The sequence below is a fragment of the Meles meles genome, chromosome 21 (assembly GCF_922984935.1).
Source record: "Meles meles chromosome 21, mMelMel3.1 paternal haplotype, whole genome shotgun sequence".
NCBI classification, from domain to species: domain Eukaryota; kingdom Metazoa; phylum Chordata; class Mammalia; order Carnivora; family Mustelidae; genus Meles; species Meles meles.
Window position 1 is genome coordinate 31,642,402 of NC_060086.1, and position 23,916 is coordinate 31,666,317.

The 23,916-nt window shown below is 50.0% G+C and overlaps 1 protein-coding gene across 1 annotated transcript in view; it reads right to left on the reverse strand.

Annotated features, from left to right (window-relative positions):
* LOC123933727 (nodal modulator 1) overlaps positions 1-23,916 on the reverse strand; it is a 55,730-nt gene that overhangs the window by 12,011 nt on the left and 19,803 nt on the right. The window contains exons 12-26 of the mRNA XM_045993208.1: positions 22,035-22,209; positions 20,294-20,435; positions 18,933-19,064; positions 17,760-17,896; positions 16,178-16,265; positions 14,131-14,194; positions 13,050-13,145; positions 10,242-10,460; positions 10,067-10,149; positions 8,852-9,011; positions 8,614-8,740; positions 7,019-7,132; positions 6,071-6,198; positions 4,760-4,901; positions 1,076-1,159 (exon numbers count right to left, since the gene is read on the reverse strand). Coding sequence (XP_045849164.1) covers positions 1,076-1,159; positions 4,760-4,901; positions 6,071-6,198; positions 7,019-7,132; positions 8,614-8,740; positions 8,852-9,011; positions 10,067-10,149; positions 10,242-10,460; positions 13,050-13,145; positions 14,131-14,194; positions 16,178-16,265; positions 17,760-17,896; positions 18,933-19,064; positions 20,294-20,435; positions 22,035-22,209 — 1,891 coding nt within the window. The remainder of the gene's footprint in view (positions 1-1,075; positions 1,160-4,759; positions 4,902-6,070; positions 6,199-7,018; positions 7,133-8,613; positions 8,741-8,851; positions 9,012-10,066; positions 10,150-10,241; positions 10,461-13,049; positions 13,146-14,130; positions 14,195-16,177; positions 16,266-17,759; positions 17,897-18,932; positions 19,065-20,293; positions 20,436-22,034; positions 22,210-23,916) is intronic.

Sequence of the window (23,916 nt, forward strand, 5' to 3'; positions counted from 1 at the left end):
TCTACTCTAGCGGGTGACATCCTGTTTCATAGCAAACTTCACTATTCAGTTGTCCACGTCCAAGTCCAAGGGCACAAACTGGCAGTAGGAGGTGGGGCTACAGCTAGTTTCCATTATTTGCCAACAATATAAAGAGAAATTGCATACACACAAAAAGCCAGGTTTTCCAGCCTCTCTTGGAACCTGAGAGAGATGTGTGTGGCTGGCGGCCATCAGCAGGGGCTGAGGCACAACTATCCCAGGGGTGGGTGTGTGCCCCCTCCCGTTGGTCCCTTTTTCCGTATCTGCCAGGCCGTGGTCCTCATGACTTTCTGTGACCCTGGACTTAGCCACCGTGACAGGGAAACACGTGACCGTAAGATGCTGCCCTGACAGCCATTTAAAATGTCAGATGCCATAAAGACATCAAGAAAATCCACTTCTTAGCCAGATGGTCCTAAACGGCACACCCCTCTCCTGATGCCTCATAACCTTCACGCCTAATGCCACCTAACCAAGCCACCAAGAGGCAGCATGTCCCACCCCCCACCATCCCACCCAAACCCTCCAGTCGAGCAAATGAGTCACTCCGTGGGAGAAAAGCTTCACTTCAAATGATTCCCGGGCTCCTTCCTGTGACCTGGAGGGAGAGCTGCCTCTTTAGGGACCAATAAGCTAAGTCGTGACCCAGAATAGCAGGAGATTCCGCCCACCTAAAAACAGGGTCATCTGGATATAAGAAAATCAGGGCCCTGCCACCAATTAAGCCCATGTTGTCTTTACTACCCTCCCTTGATCTCAAATGCCACTTCAACCTTGAGGTCCTCAACTTGGAGAATAATGATCAGAGTTTGCCAGGGTCGGGGGGAGAGTGAGGAGACAACAGCTCAGACTTCTTTGGATTCAGGACAGCGATGCTGCTCATTAAAACCCTGCAGGAGACACTGCTTGTGAAGAGGACACCATTCTAAGAGGACCCTTAATTAGGCCCCGGAGCTCCCCCCGCAGCAGAGGAAAGGCAGCCACCCAGGGGAGCCCTAAAGAGTTTCTGATCGGGGAAGAAGCACTCCGTCCGCCGCAGAGTTTCGTGCCTTACCGTGATGACCCGGTGGTGGGGGAGGGCCCGCTCGATGTGGTCGTTGCCTTCTGCCTTGAGCTGCACGTGGTACACACATCCCGGCTGCAAGCAAAGCCAGGGGTCAGGTGTCTAGAGGGACCTACTGCCCGAACCTCACCCAAGTCTGCTCCAATAGCAGGCCTGCGACATAACCACGCCGCCATCCCTACCCCACCTCCAGTCCCTGTCTGCGGCCTGTTAACCTTCTTAAGAGTCCCTTTTAGCGGGGCACCTGGGTGGCTCAGTGGGTTAAAGCCTCTGCCTTCAGCTCAGGTCATGATCCCGGGGTCCTGGGATTGAGCCCCGCATCGGGCTCTCTGCACGGCAGGGAGCCTGCTTCCTTCTCTCTCTCTCTGCCTGCCTCTCTGCCTACTTGTGATCTCTCTCTGTCAAATAAATAAATAAAATCTTAAAAAAAAAAAAAAAAATCCCTTTTAGAAACACCCTGAGGATGGAACATGTATCTGGAGGTCTGCAGTTCCTTCAAGCCCCAAGAAAAATTAGATGTGGCTTCCTGCTTCAAAGCTGCTAAGCACAATATGCTTATTCTGATAAAAATCGGTCTCCCTGGCTGTCCAACCCCACCCCCACTCCACACCACAACCCCCCACACCACCACCCCCACCCCTGCCTGCATTTATGTGCAGAGTGACATCAGCCACGGCACTCCTGAATGCTTACCATGGACATGACTTATGCCAAGTGAGATCTGAGAATTTCCTTCTTAGAAAAATCAGTTCTCAAACTTTTTTTTCTCTTGCTCAATTTTACATGCGGACCAAAGTTTACCAAAGAAATCATCACTTTAAGAAGCTTTCCAAGGAACCAATTCCCGATCAATGGCACAACTGAGCCGCTCACAGGTTAGGATCTAAAGCATTGGGCCGAGTTCAGAGGCGTCTATATGCAGCTAACGGGGGACAACCCTAAGATGTAATCATTGATTTTTAAACTAGCATGGATAAAAGGGTTCTGGTCTCCTACAATACTGTGTGCTTTGATAGCTATAGGGTGTGTTTTTTCTCTTTTAAGATTCTGACTGTCTGGATACGTTCCTTGAGCTATTTTATAATGAGCCCATGGCACCTTTACAAAGACAATAAAGCCATTACTTTTTTTTAAAACCGAGAACAAATTTGTGATTGCCGGTAGACCCATTCATCGACTTCACAGCTCAGCGAGGGCTGGCAGTACTGGGTTCAGCTCAAAAGAGCCATTTGTGCCCTGGAGAGGAAGGGACGTGAGGAGTCACCTGGGCAGAAAAGGGGACAGGACTGGCCAGTCCCTCCCGCGCCTGGGTCACCGGGAGCCTGTCCAGGCAGCTGATCCACCCCAACTGGCCCCTTCCTCACTTGGGGCCCAGGCTGATGGACTTGGGGATTTGCCCTCATCCTTTGGCAGTGGAATCTAGTGTCGCAGCTTCTCGCTCAAGGTGAAATGAATGAATGAGTCCCGACTGCGGCCGGGAAAGCTCCAACAAGGGATCTCCAGCCTGGTGTCCTCTGGGAGACTGGCAAACTTGAATCCCAAACACTGGCCAAGGAATGGCCCAGGATGACCCCCCAGAACTTGTGGCCTGGCACGTGGGCGGCCCCCAGGGTGATTCCAAAAACTACCAAGAGCGCTAATAAATTACCATGTATTAAAAGGAGGAGGAGGAGGGTGTCTTTAGAGCATCAATTAAAACAGAAATCTACTGTGCCGGAGAAGGAAACTAGCTCTCTGCCGTTTATTTACATAAAACGTGTTAAGCTGGTGAGTTTAGAAGAGTACGTCTGGGCCAGCAAGACGCAGGAAGAACTAAGAAGGGGAAGTAGATTTTGTGTTCCTGCAACCGTGAGTGAGGTAGGCCAAGAACACAGACAGAGTCCACCCAGGGGAAGGGAAGCTCGCCGAAGCCCGACCTACAAGGGCACCCACCGGACCCCTTCCCAAGCTGCTGGCCCCCAGAGCTACAAACCCAGACCTGAGCTGGCAGTGTGGATGAGGGCCCTCTCGGGGGAAAGCTGTGTGTGTCGACGCTGGCAACTACTCACTGAGTCCTGGTGCCCGACTGGCGCGTGTGCCACACACACCGACTTACTTAGTACCCGCGGCCGAGCTCTGAGGTGGACCTCACTCTCATCCTCGTCTTACAGATGATGAAGGAAACACAGAAAGAACAAACCCCTTGCCTGAACGTAAACAGCTAAGCGATGACGGAGGCGAGGTTCACACCTAGGCAGCTGAGAGCAGAAGGGCGTCCGTGCAGCAAGCAAATGACAGAATTGCAAAGGTTGGGCCTGCACTGGCCTCGTGAGGCCGAGCACCTGGCTGTCACCAGCCGACGCCTCTCCCCCACCCTGGCTGCAGTGGCCTGAGGCCACGGCATCCCGCCTGTCTGAGGCCATGCGTTCCTCGGGGGCAGGGCTCCCTCCATGCACAAAGCAGAGGACTGCGAGAAATTCTGGAGCATTGCGGTAAGACTTGTGCAGACTCGAAGCCTGGCAAGGTAGCCGTCATCTTGATGGCTCTGCTGAGAACATGCCATAAGAATGTGGGATGGAGTGGTGGACAGAGCCCACCCGGTTCATGTGCATCCAGCCGGACCATCAGAATTCCAGTCCTCAGCACAGCCAGGAAGACACCGCCAAGTCCACCCTCCTCCTTCAGCTTGAACACCCCAAGCTCCCCAGGCAACCTTCTGACCTGCCTCCCAGGTACCCCAGTATGTGACCCTGGGATGCTTTTTGTTTGGGGGCAAGAACAGCTGTGTCCCAACTAAGTATCTAAATAAACCGGGAACCTGGCTGACATTTCAGCTCACATGATCTGGGCAAGCAGGAGCCTGCTGCAGAGCTGTGTGTGCCTGTCCATGCGGGCAGCTAGGAGTATCCTGTGTGTGAGTCTGAAAGCCTGGGGAAGGGGCCCAGTGCAGTGGGTGCGGTCCAACCCACACTCTGGCAGCGACTACCCAGGATTTGGGTAATGTCTGCCGAATGAGCAAACACGTGAACGCACGAGTACAAACTGAGGAAGCACCAGAAACCCTGAACCAAACATTGCAACTGAGCTGCCAAAAGGACAAATGAGCTGGTTGTTTGGCCCACACAAAAAAGTTGTGCGTTTGTGGGGGGTTTTTCTTTTTAATTACTTGTTGACACCTAAAAGTCAGGAGCTTTCCCATGGAAATCTGAACTTCTGACTTGTCTTTTGACAATTCAAATGATTTGGCAGTGCCAAGCCTGTCTTCCCAAGTGGCTGTAAGGAGCGGAGTGGTAGCTGCCCCCTTTCTGTGGGCCCTGCCCTCTGGGCTTCACCACAGTCCTCACCACTCCCTAGTGCACACCCAGCATCCTCCGGCCATTCACACACCTCTTCCAGCCCCACAGACGTTTGGTCTGGGAGCCCTGGCCTAGGCCACAACCACCCAATACCAGGCAAAAGCTCCAGCAGACCCACTGTTTTCGAACTTTATTTGGCCACAAAACCTCAACCCAATGTGTGAGCTCAGTGAGAGGTAAACTGTGCCAGGTAAGACAGGGACTAGGAGGATTCTAGAGCCCTAACTCCCCAACCCTAAGCCCCTTGCCCAGTCCACTCATACCTGTCTTGGAGGCACCACAAGACACCTCTGTAGACAGTGTGAAAAGACCCACTAACAAAAAACGTCCGAAGTCTCACCAACAATCCACGTAATCTGAACTTCCCGTCCTCATCTGTCACGGTGTCTTCTCCGTAAATGCTACAGTCATTCTGTCCCACTGCCTCCACGGCTACACCCTGCTCCGGTTCTCCGTTTAGAGAAGAAACGGTCCCATAGCAACTAGAGTGACAAGAGAATACAGAGAACATGGTAAGTCCCGTGGTTTTCTGAAGCACACGAAGGATCTGCAGTCAAGTGTCCCACGTTTACCAGCAATTTACGGTGTGCCAAACAGCCCAGAGAGAACTGTCACCGACGACCCAGGCAATTCAGTCCAGGCTGTGTCACTTCTGGATCCAGCCTTCCTGCCCGAAGGCTCAAGCCAGCCAGAAGACTGTCATCAGTTGCTCTTCTTTACATGTTTGAAGGGATGCTCCAGAAAATTACAATTAAAAACGGCTAAGCCTTGGGGCTCCTGGGTGGCTCAGTGGGTTAAGCCTCTGCCTTCCACTCAGGTCATGATCTCAGGGTCCTAGGATCAAGCCCCATATCAGGCTCTCTGCCCAGCAGGGAGCCTGCTTCCCCCTCTCTCTCTGCCTGCTTCTCTGCCTACTTGTGATCTCTGTCTGTCAAATAAACAAATAAAATCTTAAAAAATAAATAAATAAAAAGGGCTAAGCCTTAATTTATCCCACCTTGTCTTATTTTCATTAAGCTGTATTTTAAATAATGAAGCATCCAATGAAACGGAATCAGTTTCTCTCTCGTTTCACATATTCATTTGAAAATGGCCCATTTTTCCTCAACTTTCAATCTTTACCTCAAGTACTTCCGTGTATCTTTACAAATACATACATGTGGTGTATGTACACGTGTCTATACTTACAGCTCCACAGGGCTAATGTAGTTGACACACAGTGTATCATCTGTGCCTACCAGCATTTGTGTGAACCATCTCCACCAGTCTCGAAACGCTGGAAAATGTGAGTGGCCGGGAGACAAGGAATGGAGGAAAACTTAACACTTCTTCCTCTCTTCGACATTTTGAGGCCTTACTCAAGTGAGTTCATTTCTTCCTTCTTAAAATCTAATTCAAGTTTCAAGCTCTTGTAAAAATCAAACTTTTAAGCAACTAAGTGGGCTTGCTCAGGCCAATTTCAGAACAGCAACTTTGTGACGGAATCACTAATTTGAGGAATTGGGGAAAAAAGGCAGCAGTTAACACTCTAGACTTGCTCTCGTATCTCCGTGGCTCCCGAACAGGGGGAGGTGGAGTTCCCAGGAAACAGAGGCCTGAGCGGGACTCCCAGCCCAGGCCCGGATGAGCAGGGAGCAGGCAGGCCGCGCACCTGTAGGCCGTTCGGTAGCCAGTGACGGTGATCTTCAAGTTCTGTCCCTCCTGCACCTCGATCATCTGCGAGGACGGCTCGAACCGGAATTCCTTCATCATGGGTTTAAAGTAGTACTGGCCAGGGCTCTGTCGAGAGAAAGCCCAGACTGGGTCTCTGTTGCCACCTCTAGGTGTGGCTGAACCCGGGTGACTAAAGACATCAGGGACAGGGATGTGGCCCCAGAGCTCTGGGGCTTCCCGCACAGACAGAAACGGTGACTCTAGCTCCCCTGTAAATGGTTACGGTGACAGCAATGACAACTGTAACAGCAGGCAGCATTAGGTGCCCATGGTACCTCTGTGAGGTAGCAACCAACCGAATTTTATCAAGAAATTGAGGCTCAGAGAGGTCAAGCAGCTTCCTTGTGATGACTCAGCAAGGAAGCCCCGGAGGGAAGATTTGAAGCTGCCTCACTGCCTGCGGGCAATGTTCCTGCAGCGGTCACTTTATTCCCACAACTCACAGAATGGCCTATGAACATATACTTCCCGAGGCCCACCGGCCAGGGCCCCGGACACCATCTCAAGGGAGACGATGCTATCCTCCCACCATGTGGACCACAGTTTGCAAAAGAAACACAAGCTAACCCCCAAACGAGCCTTGGCATTGTCAACAACGTGATGCCGTGGTCTAGCAGAGGGATGCCGAGGTAATTAATTACACTGTCGTCGTGACAAGCCGGTGGCCAGAAGACAAGACGCATCGGCAGAGGGAACATGAATCAGCAACATTAAGTTCTAGTAAGAGCAATACTCTAATTACAGCTGGTCCCCTAAGATTCGTAGAACACTCCACGCCGGGGCTCTGTTCTCACGTTGTCAAGCGCCACAGAAGTCATGCATGCCATTTCCTGTGCTCTCGGGGAGGGGGGATGACCGGCGGGCGCTAAACCACAGGTCACCTTACCAGGTTGGAGAACGTCAGAATGCCATTGTCCTGAGTCAAGAGGTTGGAACGGAACACGCCACCGCTGAGGGACAAGAGGACCCCGGGGAGGGGCTGGTCATCTTCGGCCTTTATCTGGGGGCGAGAAGGGAAGACAAGAGCAATGTGGACTCCCGTTCCCCACTGAAGACAACGTTTCAAAAGTCAAGAGGCAACTCTTCTGGGTTGTGTTTCTTTTATCTGATCTGCTGGGGGACAGAACGTCTAGTCTTCCACCCCAGGGGTAACTCCTGTTAAGAGTCTGGCATACAGCCTTCTAGAATTGCCTCTGTGCCCACACGAGCGTGTAAACAACACAGGCTAGTGTTGACTGACAGGCAAGTTCACAGCAGGGGAGAGGGGAGGGCAGGTGGAGCAAGCACAGGACCCCGCCACATGGGCCTGCACCCCACTGCCCCTCATCCCCGACCACTGGTTCTTACTTCCCGCACAGCCAGGCCACACACGCCTGCCGCACTGTGTACTCACGCACAGCACCCTAAAGCAGGGCACGGCCATCCACAGCACGCAAACAGGCCACCTACTTTTGCAACTGAAAAGGAGGGACCATCAAAGTGTCCCGAAACAGGTATATCTTTGTGCACTTAAGGTTTCCTCTATTCCTAAGGGAATGGCCGGGACATCGTGCCCTCTGAATTCAAAATGACGCCACCACACTGCACACCGAAGTGACAGGAGCCACCTTCAGTTCCATGAATCATCCACGCGCAGGGCCCTACACGCGCTCCGAAAAATGGCCATTGTCTTAACCACTGCGAATCTAACCTAAAACCCAGTGTTTCTCCCCTAACTTCCTTAGCATTTGGTGAAGTTGGGCGCTGCCCTATGTTTACTAGTCACTTGGACAACTTCTGCAAATTGCTTTTTCCTATACTTTGCTGTTCTTTTTTCTATGGGGTTTCCCATTTTCTTACGGATTTTAGCAGTTTCTGATAATCCAGGGTATTTCTTATGGCTTAAGGATTCTTCCTAATCGGAACATCTTTTGATTTACTTTAAAATGCATCCTGCACAAGAGAATTTGAAATTTGTGAGAGGTCATCTGTGCTGCTTTTCCTTGAACCTCTATGTTGAAAAGAACCACACTCAAGGACCTCGAGACTGGACTCTGGACTCCACACGGCATGTTTCTTCCCAAGAAAAATGGAGGGAAGAGAGAATGACATCAAATACCACTCAAGGAACATTCTATCCTTTTACACACAGCACAGTTAAGGGTGAGAGCTTGAAACACTTGCCAAAATGTACACAAACAAGCTAAAGTCAACAGGTCTCCAAATTACACTGGGCAGGAAGCACCCGAAAAGGGAACATTCTGTATGATTCCATCTATGTAAGCTCTAGGAAACGTAAACTAACCCACAGTGACAGAAAGCAGACCAGATCAGCAGGAGGGGCGGGGGGAAGGGGTACGAGGAAATTCAGTGGGATGGTAGACTGTCACTGTTTTCAAGGATGTACCCATATGCTAAAATAATCAAATTTTAGGCTTTATGTGCAGTTTACTGTATGTCAATTATTATACCTCAATAAAACCACTTTTTAAAACGTGTTACCTCAAAGCTGACGCCAGCCAAAGCATATGCCTTAAAGTCTCCTATGGTTCCTTCCACCGCAGTCAAAACATAGCCTTCCTTCTGCGAGGACACAGTGTACTCCAGGTCGCTGTGCAGGGGCCCCACGCTGGACAAAAGCAAGGAGATGCTGGGTGGCTGTGCGTCACACCTGCGAGAGGCCTCACCAGCCTGGGCTCTCCACCAGGTCCCAAGCAAGTACTTCTTCAGCAGGCCTTACCTATAGGCGCCTCTGTCATCAGTGAAGACTGTGATCAGGGGTGAGCTCGCCCCCTTTTCACTGATGACGATCTCGACTCCCTCCAACTCTGGGTGGATCTGGCCTTCCAGAAATAAGCCGGCTTTCCCATGGATCTCAATCAGCTTTCCTGGGCAGCTTTCTAAACAGGGAAGAAACAGAAGAATGGGACCTAGCTGTCGTGGGAGGGGGCATTCTGGTTGGGGGCTTCCCACTAAAGAGGGGCCTGAAACAGAGGTATCTGAAGCTAGTTCCAAATAAGGTTGTTTGACATTTAACAGAAACCACAAGAATCGGGGAACCCATGCCTCTATCCTTGAAAGGCCTTGCTCAATGGCTGGGAATGTCAGCCGATAAATCTGACAAAGGCTGGGTTCTTACTACCCCCCTCTCTCCGTTGTCACAAGGCCTTTCTGGCAGGTAAGAGGCTATGCAACTGGACCTGAGGTAGGAGCTCACCCCAAATCGGCTGCCTGCAGGGAAGCCACGCTATTCAGCACACCCTCCTTCCAAACACAGATCATGTCAACGCCCAGGACCTAATGAACCCATAACATTAGAGGAAACGATCAGGGGGCTCCTGGGTGGCTCAGTGGGTTAAGCCTCTGCCTTCAGCTCAAGTCATGATCTCAGGGTCCTGGGATCGAGCCCCACATCAGGCTCTCTGCTCAGCAAGGAGCCTGCTTTCCTCTCCCCCTCTGCCTGCCTCTCTGCAGAGAGATTTTAAAGATTTTAAAATCTTTAAAAAAAAAAAGAAGAGGAAATGATCGGAAACCAAAATACAAATATTCCACCAGCCATAATTCTAACTGTCTGGTCTGAAGAAAACCCTCCCTCACCCCAGCAACAAGTATAAACACCACGAAGAGTTCAGACACCTGATGGCTAACGCTCACATTTCAATAAGCGACGGCTTTGCTTTTCACCTGCCTTTTGGTGGCAAACTAAAATGCAGGGAAAACAGTTGGTAGTCCTTCTCCAGAAAGATGGCCCAACTAATAACCAGAGTCACTTTCATCGACTGAGACCTTCCATTCACTCACTCACTCGCCAAGCAGTCACAGCTCTGTGCCAAAGGGAATTTCAGAAGCTGTACAGAGACGGTCTCATGAGAACAATGACACAGAACATGTTTCTAAATGCAGGTAAAGGAGCGGCTGCAGTGACATGTCGCTGGCTCCCCGAGTTGACATTTACCTCCGCTGACGGTGGCTTCCATGGAAGGGGGATAGAAGAGCAGCTCTTTAGACGACGGTGTGACAGTGATTTTCTCTCCAGACCTAGAACAATGAAAATACTTCCATGCGGCTGGTGCTTCCCTCCATTAGGAAGGCGATCAGAACGGAGGACAGCGGAGAGAGCGCGAGCTTACCGCGCCCAGTACGAGAAGTCATAGGAGAAGGGGCCCTGGAGCTCCTCTACCATCTCCTGGACGGGGGGCTTGGTCCGCCCTTCCCCTGCATCCTCCTTGCCGTTCTTCTCCCGCTCCTGCCTGCGGCTCTCAATCTCGGCCAGCTGCTGCTCCCTCCGCAGCTCCTGCACAGACTTCAGGGGGCCTAGGACCAAGGCGGGTTCACTGTCAATGGAAGATCTGGAAGAAAGGAAGGAGCAGCCCAGAGCAGGTGGTCACTTATCCCTGCAGTTGGTGGCAATCTGACATTTCAACAAGGAGTCATCCACAAGTAAAAAAGCCAACCCCCTTAGAAGGCCACAACAGTGGCATACTCTGGCTCTGTTTTGAACATACCAATCATTTCTTAATAAAATAAAAACTGAACTTCTTTGTAATGGCAGCAGATCTAGGAGCTCTCGGCTGGGATGAAGTACTTTTGACTTGAAGAAAGTGTCAGATGTCCCATAGGATGTGGAAATCTTTGCATACCACGTCTTTTTTCATTCAACCCTAACCGAGAACACTCTGCTAGAGAACCGGTATGCTGGACAGAAGACATTCCCTGACTGTGTGGAATCCACGTTCCGGTGGGAAGAGGCAGACGGCAAATAGAAAATGATGTCAGGTAAGTACAACAGAGGAAAACAAAGCAGCATGGGAGGACAGAGTGCTGGGAACGTGGGGTTGCTGTTCTTTATTGGGCTCCCTGACGAAGGAGCATGGTGGGCAAGAGAACAGCAAGTTCAAAGCCTGTGGAGCCTGGGAGGGTGCTCTCTTGGGGAGACAGCCAGAAGACAGAGGTGGCCTGGGCAGAGGGACCCAGGGAAGAATCAGAGGGGTCAGAGGGTCACAGGGGATCAGGTGTCAGACTAAGGCTTCGCAAGCCCTGGTGTGAACCCGATTCCACTTGGGGTGGGACGGAGAGCCACTGGAGCTCCAGGCAAAGGCATGACAAGATCTCTACTTCAAACAGACGAACGCTGCCTTCTGCATGGGAAACACACCGGCATGAAGCAAGAACGCAGACAGGCCAGGGACGATGGCTGCAGCAACGATCCAGACAAGAGAGAGTGGCTCACACCAGCGTATGCAGGCAAAGTGCTAAGAAGGGATAAAATGGCAGGCATATTTCACTGTACGGCCAAGGATCTGCGCATGGACTGATTGGGTATGGGACGTGGGAGAAAGAAGAGTCTAGGACCATCTTGAGAGATGACAAAGACTGGGTCTGTGGAGGGCAACAACCAGGAGTCCAGTGTGGGACACGGTGAGCACAAGAGCCCCGGGAGGGATCCAGGCAGCCATGTCCCGCCAGAACATGGATCTCATACAATCCCCAGCACAAGCAAATGAAACAAAACACCCTCTGAGGTCACAAAAATGGATTCAATAAAGACTGAAAATAAGATAAGACAGGGTAATGACTGTTAAGAACATGAATTTCTAGTCCAACCAGCAATTGCTACTTTCCAAGCAGGAGAATAGCAAAAGGTGCTGTCCCAGCACCAGGCACAGTTCTGGGTCTGCAAGAAACACTCCCACGTCCATCTCCGAGATACCTGGCTCCCCTGAAGGATGTGGGGCCCCTTCAATCCACTCTCCTCAGCCAGCAGCCAAGGGCTGTCCCCGACACTCATCCCTCCTGACCCCACTGCTCAGTGGGTTGCCACATCCTATCAGTTCCATCTGCTCAACAGCCCTCCCGGCCGCCCACTGCCCCCCAGCCCACTACCATCTGTCTGGCTGAACCCCCATCAGCTCCTACCGGGACTCCTGCCTCAAGGGATGTCCACCCATAGGCTGCTTCTATCTGTTCACTCAGCAGCCAGGGGAGCTTTTTGAAGCAAACAGTCACCTCTCTCCTAAAAACACATCCTAGTGTCCATGGGATAAAGCAAAGACCCTTAACACGGGCTGGGGCTACTGGCCTGCCTCCCTTGCGGGCCCCTCCTCATCCTCACAGGGCCCAATACAAAGCCCTCATCACAGGTGCAACCTCACAGTTCCGTGTGCAATACCCGGACAACTGTCCGTGTCCCCTGTGGCTTCTAAGTCCCACGTATGCAGGGGCTGGCCCTGAACACCAGAGACTCTCCACAAACACTTTTGGCATAGGAGGACGAGTAGAAAAGGCAGTGCACACAGAGATGGAGATACAGCTAAGAAGGTCACTTAAGGTAAAGAGGGGAAAAAAGTTACTCAGGTTTCCATTCTCTCTCACAAAGATAGTCACGTGGCCAAAATTCTTTCATTTCTCAAGAAAATTAGGGTGTCAGACGCACCTCGCCACACTGTAAAAATTCCTCTCAAAGGCGATGTTCCCATGAACCTGACCCTCAGTGAAGGACTGCCTTTCATACACCTTCTCCCTCATGATCCTTCGTAAATCAGGTGCCATCTCTATTTGCCCAGCCTTCAAGAAACGGTCTCAAGAAAAACGGGCAATTTCTCTGAATTTCCTAAAACACTTGAAATACAGTGAACAAAGTAGAGAATTTTTCCCCCTTAGCCGAGACAGGAAGTGTAAAGGGTTCAAACAGAAATTTAAGGCGCAGAAACGAGCTGTCAGAAGGCTCTCCCTCAATCCACAGTTAATTCCGGAATCATAAAAGGAGAGGATCAAGGCTATGCTGAATTTACGGCTATGTCGCATAAGACGAAAGGCCGTCTGTACACAAACCTAGAGATAAGAAATCAAAAATAATTTCCAGAGTGTCTGCTGGAGAAGTCCCCGGGCCTCGTCCACCACCCCCCTGTGCTCAGGCCACCGTGGAGCACGAGTCTTACTTGATCGTCACGGTGACATCCATCATTTTGTCAGTGGTGATAGTTCCAAGGACATGGTGGCGAATGGCTGTCAACGTCAAGATACTGGGTGACGACCTATAAATCAAAGAGAGAAGAAAACACCAGCAACATCACCTAGTTGTTCTCAAAGGATCAGAGACACACCCTTCATGGGCAACCGTTCAGACCCTGAAATATACTACACGGAATTGCTCTACGTTTAGGGTGAGGTACTCTTGACGTACCTATCAGTGTTTTAAAGAATAAACTAGGGGCTGAGTGGCTCAGTGGGTTGGGCCTCAGCTCTTGGCCTATGATCTCAGGGTCCTGGGATCGAGCCCCACACCAGGCTCTCTGCTCCACAGAGAGCCTGCTTCCTCCTCTCTCTCTGCCTGCCTCTCTGCCTACTTGTGATCTCTGTCTGTCAAATAAATAAATAAAATCTTTAAAAAAGAAAGAAAGAAAGAATAAACTAATGTTCTGCTCCAAAACTTGACACCTCCAATTCCCAGTGAAACCCTCCAGCGTTTGTGAGAAATGTAAAAATGGGAGGCTGGAGTTTGAGAAACGCCCATCAGTGAAAGCTGGAGGATTTAACCAAGAAAGTTACACCACTTGAAAACTTCAGCCTTCCGTCCTGGGTTTATAGAATTGCGAGGAAAGAGATCTCAACTCCATTTTCTCAATAATTTATCCAAGTGTCAGGGTGCCTGGGTGGCTCCGTCAGTGAAGTGCCCGACTCTTGATTTCGGCTCAGGCCATGATCTCAGGGTCATTAGATTGAGCCCAGTGTCAGGCTCTGCACTGGACACGGAGGCTACTTAGGATTCTCTGTCTCTCCTTCTGCCCTTCCCCATATTCTGCTCACACTCTCACTCTCTAAAAATAGTAACAACAACAACATTAATTTATCTAAGTGTCTTAAAATCCTTACATGGAAATTCTTTTTAATACCTAATTTTACCTCTCCCAGAAAAAAAAAAAATCTCCTTTTGGTGTTCAGAAATAACTGAAGAAGAGGTGCGCGCCCACTCTCCTCCAGAGGCTCACACACACCAGGGACAGTGACCACCCAGCTTACGTGTCGTAGGTGTAGAACGCTTGCTCAAACCGGTGGCAGGAGCGAGGGGTCACCTTGTACACACCTGCAGCCAGGAAATCAGAAGTCCCGTTCAGAGGAGGGTGTCCATCACCCTGGGCACATCCAGCACTGAAAATCCACAGGCAGCACCTCTCACTCGAACACACAACACACAGCAGATGTGCAGTAATGAGATCCCAGATGCCTTTTCCGCTGCCTCTGGCAGCTTCTTCACAACGACCTGGTCCGTTTCCTGACCCCTCACAAGCTCAGGATTTCATTGTCCATAACTGAACACTCACACTAGTTTCAATTGCCCAGACCAAGCTAACAGGGATGTGCATACGGAGAACAGGAAATACGTTTCTACCATTTCTACCACAAGTGAGACTGAGAATTTTCCACTTAACAGATTCTGTTAGAGATCCAAGAGATAACCACCTTCCTAGACTCAGCCTGACCTCCTTCCTAGAAATATTCTTAAAATGGGGCATGGAGCAGAGGAAGGCCCAGAAATTTATGGAATGATTACAGAGGACACTTGTATGCCATGAACTTAGATGGGGCAACAGCTAGGTTGTTTGCTGGAGGAATACGGTCAGTTTCAGGAAGATTCAAAACCTCATGATTTATTCCCCGAAACAGTCACTAACCCACCTGGTGGCCATGCTTCCTACCAAAACCTGAAATTAGTTCCAAGTACCTCTGCTGTTTTCACCCCACGGAGGAAGCCCCCGTGCAATTACTAAGAGGAAAAAGACTTGGGTTTCTCCGTTCACCGTGTTCTTTTCATCCTACAAATGTGGACAGAGCACCAGCACCCACTCCGGGCCAGCTATCGTGCTGGGGACAGCAACACAGCAGGGAAGACTGGGTATTCTACCTCAAGAACCGAGAGAAGTCACTAAATTATTCACCAGGAAAATGCAAAATAAAACTACCATGAATGGCCACTTCACGCCCGCCAGGACAGCCAAAATCAAAAAGACCTAACGGATATTGTGAGGATGCGGGAAAACGGGAACTCATGCACACTGCTGGTGGGGACACCAAAGGGCACTCATGGCCCGTCAGAAAACTGTTCAGCAGTTTCTTAAAAAGTGATGCATAAATCTGCCCTATGACCCAGCGGCTCCATTCCTGGGTATCTAACCGAAAAGAAATGAGAACAGATGCCCACACAGACTTGGACCCAAATGTTCACGGCAACATTATTCTTAAGAGCCAAAAACTGGGAATCTGGGAATGTCCACCAACCGGTGAGTGGACACACAAAACACGATCTACCCACACGACGGAATTCAGTAACAACAAGGAACAGACCACTAATACCTGCCCCAACACGAACTTGAAAACATTATGAGGAACTTCAAAAATGTGCTAAGAGAAAGGAGGCGGACAAAATACCATTGTGGTAGGATTTCACATATATGAAATGTCCAAAAAAGGCCAATCCATAGACACAGAAAATAGATTAGTGGCTGCCTGGGGGTTGCAGCAGACCTTCACTGTAAACGTGCAGGAAGAGCACCACCAGCTGAAGAAATACTGTAAACCAGATTCTGGTTATGCTCGTGCAACCGGGTGGGTTTGTTAAAATCCTTGAATGGATCCTTTTTGTATGTTGTAAATGAGTGAATTTTATGGTCTAAAATGGCACCTCAGTAAGGTTGTTCCAAAGGGAGAGAAGCCACTGAAGGATTTTAAGCAAGGTGGGAGATGATCCAACTCTTATCTTCAAAAGATCACTTTTAAGGAGAGGTCACTGGCCCATGGTATAGTATTTCTCAAGGGAAAGGCCCCAGCTGCCTCTACCCAACTCGAATCCTGGAGACCAGGAATGCTCTCCAGACCCCGGCTCTAATTCTCTGAGTCGAAATACCGCTTCCTCCAGAGGAAAGAGACAGAAAAACCAGGGTACGCTAACCACAACCGCAATTGATAGTCTGACGCAAACAGAACCCAGAGAGGAAAAAAAGGCCTTTATCACAATCTTCAGTGCCTTTCCATTCTCCAACTCAGAGCCCATCAATCCTTCCAGACTCACCAGGCTTGGACAGGCAGAATCGGTTGACTCCTTTGGAGAGGTTATAAATCCCCACGTTCTCAGGTCCATTTCCATCCTGATAAAATTCCTAAGAGACCAAAGCCAATACAATGACTTACTAGGGGAGATGAAGACACTAAGATGATTAATAATATTTCTGTTTCTGAACCAGTCATGTGTTTTATCCATTAATCATTTGAGCAGTTGAGTGCCACAGGAAAATTAAAAACCTTCAAAAACTTCCCATAAAAACATGCTCTTTTTCATTCAATCAACTAATATTTATTGAGCACCTGCTTTGGGACAAGCCGGGGGCTGGGCCTTGGTGGCTGACGTGACTCCTGCTCTCAGGGGGCTTATATTCTAATACAGGAAGACAGAAAATCAATGTGGTCAACAAATAAATGAGATTTCAGCTAATAAGTAATAGAGCGGTGGGCAAAAACAGCCAGGGAAGCAGACTAGAGCAGGAGCGTGGCAGTGGCATCTCGGCTGGCTGGGCTCAGGGCAGGACCTCTCCTGAGCAGGCAGCATTTGGGCTGTAGCCTGAATGATAACAGAAAACCAACCACGCGCACTGCTGGAGAAGACGCAGCGACCCAGGCAGAGGGAAGTGCATGTGCAAAGGCCCAGAGAAGGAATGAGCCCGGTGTGGAGGTGGAGAGAAGGCTGGCGTGCCAGAGACCAGGCAGCAAGGTGGAGAGAGAGGTAGGGAGCTGGGGATAAGGGAAGGGCCTTGCTGGCCACTGTTAGGGAATGTGGATCTCGTCTGAAGGGAAACAGACATCTGCTGAAGAGTTGAAGGACGAACAACATCCTAAATGTCTACCACTTACTCTCAGTTGGGCACCAATGAACCCATCGCCTGCAGCCACACTGCTTGGGGAGCACCCGTTGTGAAGCAGGTAGGGCAGACACCTGGCACTGGAAACACACGCTGCCATCGCTCCAAGGGTCTAACATGAGCGATGGCTTAACTGCCACTTGCCTCAGTTTCTCCATCGGAATCTGACAATGACATCTGCCATCGCCAGAAGCCAAAAAGTTCTAGAAAACTCATGAATGGACCTAGACAGACCTACACTCCTGTTCTCTTCCCTGAAACCCAGGGGGCACACTGACTATCAGGGAGACTCCATCACCAAGACAGTAAGATCCAAGCCACTCTGTCCTTTGCCCCAGAATAAATACACCAGAGAAACTGACTCGGCAGGACCTACCAAAAATAATAGCAGAATATACCAAGGAAACCAAACACAGAAGAGATTTACTTAAACTTCACTAAAATCCCAAGAAGTGGGTATTAGGTTCCCAGGGCTACCAAAAAACAATGTGCTCCACACTACAGCTGTCCCAAATCACTCATTAGAATTTCCTTTGGGGCCAGGACAAGGAAATCTCCCAAACAAAGGCATCCTTCCTCTAAGGGGTTTCAAAAGCTCACAGGCTATGCTTTCCTGAATAGGGGGGCATGGGGGGTGGGGCAGAAAAGGCCATTTGACTTAACGATGTTTATAATCTCCTTTGCATGCTAGTACCTTCCTACTTTCCAAACAAGAGAACCCTCACGAGGCAGGCATACCAGAGTGATTGCGTGAGAAAGGGAACATCGCAGCATGTAGCCTGTCTGCCGAAACTCAATCGTTGACACGTCATCTTCCAGAACTTCCACCTCCAGACTCTTGTTTTTCCAGCACCAATCTTCATGCATGATGCTTACTGGAAAAGCCACAACACAGACACACATGGGCACAAAGCACATCATCTCCCTGAGTAAAAATTAGTGATTTAATTTTTAAAAATATGTATGTGCATATATACGCACGCATGCATGCACGCACACACACACACACACACACACCATATAACTAGTAATGGTTAGAAAAAAATAACAACTAAAGAGAAAAATGGAACTGGTGGTCATTAACATCGGTAAGAAAGAAATTTGTGTCTAAGGAAAGAAATGGTGTCTAAAGAGCACACTCATAAGTAAAGATATTTGTAAACATTTCCTGTAAAGGGCCAGAAAGTACATATTTTCAACTCTGCAGGTCGTGCAAATATTCAACTCTGCCTTCACAGCATATGAGTAACTAAACCTAATACATTAGCAAATGAGTGTGGCTGTGTTTGAATAAAACTTTATTTATAAAAACAGGCAGTTGGGCCCCCTGCCCTGGTGTGCCAACACCAGACAGAACGGTAAATATAATTTCCCAGATAGAACAGCCTACTTTATAAGCTATTCACTGCCAGTGGCTCCAAACTGAGCTTCGAGAAAGCAGAAATACAGCCCGTGGGTGACTTCTTGAGAGCAGCAGGGAAGAGAAGCGACGCTGGCCGGCACCTACTGCTTCCCGGGCACTATACACACTCTATTTCATTTTGTTCCGCACTCTACAGAAAGCCAAATCACTCCTATTTCAGAAGGCGAAACTGAGTCTCAGGGAGATCACACAGCTGCTAAGTGGTAGGACACCAGTGTCACGGTTTCATGCACTTGGAAATAAAACGGCACGAATGAGGGCACCTCCCCAGACAGAAGACACGCGTGGGTTGTCCTGACAACGTGGCAGTGAGGGCAGGGAACAGCAATTCTTGCCTTATCACCCACTGCTAACACATGTTCAAGGTCAAGGGGTGAGGAAGACAAGTAAAGGTACGCAGCTGGGATGCACATTGAGAGCTGGGTTTCGGAAAGTTTTGAAAGACAGAAAGTACATGAGGGCCACGAGATGCCACCTTTGGGTCTTACTTTTGTATTTTCCGGGCAGCACGTTGTCAAAGGTGAACGTCATTGAGTTGACCTTGCCAGAGAGCTGGAGGCTCCGCTTCTCGCCCTGGCGGCTGAGGGACTGTAGCGTCACCAGCAGGTCACCACAGGTGTCTGCGGAACAGAGACAGGAGCACCTCAGGCAGCTGCCCTCACCAGCTACAGTTTTGAACCCTCCACCTCTGGGTGTGGCTGGCCACCGCTTATGTCCCAAAGGGCAGCGACAGCAGGCTTCCTTTCCCGCCAACATGCATCTGCTCAGCCCTAAGATGCCTCCCCCTATGCAGGTCATCAGCACCCAACAACGGAGTCACCAACAGTGAAAGACACCCGTCGTTCACTGAAACCCCCTGTGCGAGCACAGAAGACAGGAGAGGAAAAACATATCACAGAGCCACCTGCGATGCCAGATGGATGGTGAAATGAGGGAAGAAGTTTTCATGCAGCACCAGAAGCCACGGGACGCCTGGGTGGCTCAGTGGGTTAAAGCCTCTGCCTTCGGCTCTGGTCATGATCCCAGGGTCCAGGGATCGAGCCCCGCATCGGACTCTCTGCTCGGCAGGGAGCCTGCTCCCCCCCGCCATGCCTGCCTCTCTGCCTACTTGTGATCTCTGTCTGTCAAATAAATAAATAAAATCTTTAAAAAAAGAAGAAGAAGCTGGAGAAAGAGAGAGAAAGAAGACAGAACATCACTGAAAACCCACTTCATTCCAGGCACAGAACTGGGCCCTCTGTCATCGTAGTAATATTACTCGTAAGAGAAAAGATTTTTATGGCTCTCGCTCTGTCCCAGGTCCTCACACATGCCATGCGGATGCTAATTCCTTCACTCCTCACAACCACCCTGCAAGGCAGGTACTGTCACTGCTCTTGCGAAGTACAGATGAGAGACTCAAAGCACAGAGAGGTTAAGTAACTTGCTCCAAGTCATACAGCGAGGCAGCAAGACCATGCAGTCTGATTTCAGACTCTATGTTCTTAACATCCGTGCCACACTGCCTGATGTGGCTGTATTAAAGCCTCTCTAAGACCCTCTGAGAGCTGTAGTATTCCCATTCTACAGAAGAAAAAACTGAGGCTGAGCTTACTGTCTCACAGCTGGGAAGTGACAGAACGGGGAAAATACCCATGTGTTCTCTTAAGGAGCCAAAGCAAAGATACCTCAAGGGAAACGTTTCCAGCGACTCACTGTGCGGCACTTACTCAAAGAACTGCACTCAAAACGGATCTGAAAACCATTTCCAGGTGTGGTTTTGGCATTCACCTTGAACACTGCCCAACAGGGAAAAACTCACCGAAATCCCTCCAGAACTATTTGTTCTCAGTTTTAACTGACATCTTACCCAAACAAGAGACTTTCCCAGAAACAGATGCCAAGAACTGCACAAAGGCCACGTCCATCACGGGCCTATCGGTCACAACAAGAGGGAACATCTGGGGCTTCAAGGTCAGCCCTGCTCTGGTCTCCGCCTCAGGAACCATCACCTGCAGGGACACACAGGATAACATTAATGTCTGTGTCAAGGCTGCGGCTCCCCGCACCTACAGTGCACCAGAACGTTCACCCAGGCCCAAGGCTGAGTACTTGGAGGACAGACAGAGGTTCACTTCTAGGTCTAGTCTTATAATCACAACAAATCCTCAAACAGGCCATGGGAAGGAAACATGTTTCTACTCAGATAAAAGAACTAACCTTCAGCTGCCACCAAGGGCACGAAAGTCTATCCGGCATAACCTCACAGACACACTGGGCTGTCCTCAGTCATCTGTACACTGGGTGCAAACCACACTAAGACCCAGAACCTTCTCCTGGCTTGAGATCACTTGTGACATAAGCTTTGAACCCGTCAAAGCTACATGGATGTCCCCCTAGAAGAATTAAGCCACTTTCTTCTTTTTCTTCTATGTCCTTCCTTAGGCTAAGAAGAGGGACTAAGGAAGAGGGGAGAGGTCACCTACGCCCTCCCTAATAAAGATCACACCCCAAAGTTGCCCTTCCTTTCCCTGGAAAAGACCCTCATGCTTTGAAAGGGCTTCCAAAGGCTTATCAAAGGCCAACTTCACAAGAGCTGGCTGCCTGGTAAAGGAGCAAAGAACAGATAGTGCTGTATTCGGCGGAAGCAGGGAAACCACTCTCCTCGTACCCCATCTGCTCACGGGGGGTTCTCACTTGCCCTAGAGGAGAGCACCATCTCGGGGGGGGGGGGGCCCTTTCCAGCCCTCTCCATCCCCTCACCTGACCTTTGTCAGGGAGGAAGAGCAGCAGCTGACTGGACAGACATGAGACTGAGATCCACTGAGACACAGTCTACTCTGCGGGCAGGGCCATGGCCTGGAGGCACCAGGGACTGACCTCTGGCTATCTTCTCTCTTGTCTGCCACCCACACCTGTGCTCTGGCCTTCACCCTCATGGCGAGCCCATAGGCCAGGGTCACCCCAGCTCTTCCGCCTGCCTCAATGGAGACAGACCGGCCATCCTCAATTCAGGGCGAGGTGAAGAAACACACCAGCTCTATTGCGGCTTTGGGCACCAGAAGCCATGCGCTGTGGACGTGCCACTAATAAACGGTTCATCTGGGGACTTTGGGAAATTCTACAGTTGCCAAAAGCCTGTGAAGGTGGAGCAGGGATTGGCAGGCTGGAGCTAACTCCCACTAAACATCAGGACTGGAAAAAAGAGAGGCCTGTGTATCCTTTCCAAACTGAGTGCCTGTCTGCTCTAAGGTGACGTGCAGGAATGTGGAGACCTCAAACTAAGAAACTGGGACTAGAGGGGCACCTGGGCAGCTCAGTGGGTTAAGCCTCTGCCTTCGGCTCAGGTCATGATCTCAGGGTCCCAGGATCGAGCCTACAATCAGGCTCTCTGTTCAGCGGGGAGCCTACTTCCCCCTCTCTCTCTTCTGCCTGACTCTCTGCCTACTTGTGAGCTCTCTCTGTCAAATAAATAAATAAAATCTTTAAAAAAAGAAAGAAAGAAACTGGGACTAGAAATGTTCCCTCTGACACCCCAATCTGGCTAATAATAACCCTTTAAAAATCACTTTTGTCCCCCAATGTCTTAAACAGAACAAAACCCATCATACCTGGACTTTGTAGGCCCCTGGTTTTGCTTTAAAACAAAATGATCCATGAGCATCCGTCTCCACGGTGACCAAAGACTTGTCCTTGTCTTGAGACGACAGGACAACTTTGTATTTACTCATCTGCTTGACGGTGTCAGGGAAGCGAATGATTGTTATCTGGCCACAGACACTGAACCTGCAACGAGGGGACCATTCATGCCAGCATGAGAACTCAATTATCACAGGAAAGGCACTTACTAGCCTGTACGAAGCATCCCTCTTCCTGCCCGGCTCCTGGGGACTAGTTTAACCCTAATGAAGAGGCAGAAATGCAGCCCAAATGACTCCAGCTTCAGAAAGCAACCTCTGGAAGGAAGATTGAGCCTCTCTCTGTGTAAGGGACAAGGCACAGAGGAGGACCACAGCCGGGTGGTTTGTGGGTGACATCCGGTGTTATTGCTGGCTGCGAAAGCAATTTCCAGAAAACCTGTTGATGATAACAATGCTCCAGGTAAACTAGATCGTTGGTGCCGCTGCCTCGGGCTGAGCATGTCAGCAGCCTCAAAATCCCGGCCCTACCCAGGAGAAACGGGGCAGGAGCATCCAAGACGCCTTCCTCACCTGGGATTATATATAATTTGTGGACAAGAGCAATCAGGGCAATCGGAACAGAAAAGGTCATCAAGTTTAAAATAATTCCAAAGCCAGAACTGAACTCCATACGAGCAAGGAGGCACAGAAGCGACCTATGACTGAGAGGCCCCATTCACGTCACAACTCGGACACGTGGCTCTCAATGAGGAGTGCACACTGCCACCAAGAGCTTGTGGAACAGCATGTAACAGGCAAGTCCCCAAGCTGGGAAAGACCAACAGAGACCGTCAGCCTCAAGGAACGACCTCCACTCTGGAGCTGCTCACGTGTTGTAATGTAAAAAGAAACCACGGCTGAAGGCCACCACTGTATCCTCAGCTGGGAAAAGGTTCTATTTTCTAATCTTCAAGATCATTTTGGATAAAAATCCGTTGCTTCTCGTGATGGAAAGATAAGGAAAGGCAGCTTCGATGCGGGATAATTAGAGGCTACCCTCGACGCCGGAACTCCCACCCTGCTGCAAAGAAGAAGGAGCGGAAAACAATGAAGGGGTGGGAGACTGTGCATGTGAAATCTAAGAATGAGGACAAGCCAGTCACCTCACTAGAGTGCAGTGACCAGCCCACCACATGAGCTCACAGTCCTGAGCAGGGGGTAAGGAATGAAGGCCCATGTGCTCGGTCCAGCCAGCCACCTGTTTCTGTAGGACCATGGGCTAGGAATGCTGTTCCCACTTTTACCTCCATCATTTCGGGGGGCTGCGGGGGGAGAGGAAAAGGGAGAGAGAGAGAGTCTTAAGCAGACTCCTCACTCAATAAGGAGCCTGATGCAGGGCTCGATCTCACGACCCCGAGATCACGACCTCGGCCGACATCCCGAGTCAGATGCCCACCTGACTGAGCCCCCCAGGTGCCCCTTCTTCCATACTTCTGAAGGGTTAAGAGGGGGCAGAAAATCAAAATAATAATAATATCCTGACACACAAAAATCATATGAAAATCACATTTCAAGGTTCTAAATAAAGATTAATGGGAACACAGCCATGCCTGTCCTCATACGAACTGGCTACACCGGGTCTGGTCATAGAGGCTGCATGGCCCGTCTGAAGCCTGCAGTATTCACTCTCGGGCCCTCTACAGAGAAAGTGTGCGGCCCTGTAATAGAGATTTGAAGGCACACATCTTGGTTCTCACTTTCCTCTTCTGGGCACTTACAGAGTCAAAGGACAGAAAGGGAATGCTGAGGAGTTATTCTGGAGGACCTTTCACATTCTCTCGATGTGCGCACATGCCCCAGGGAGTGTCGACTT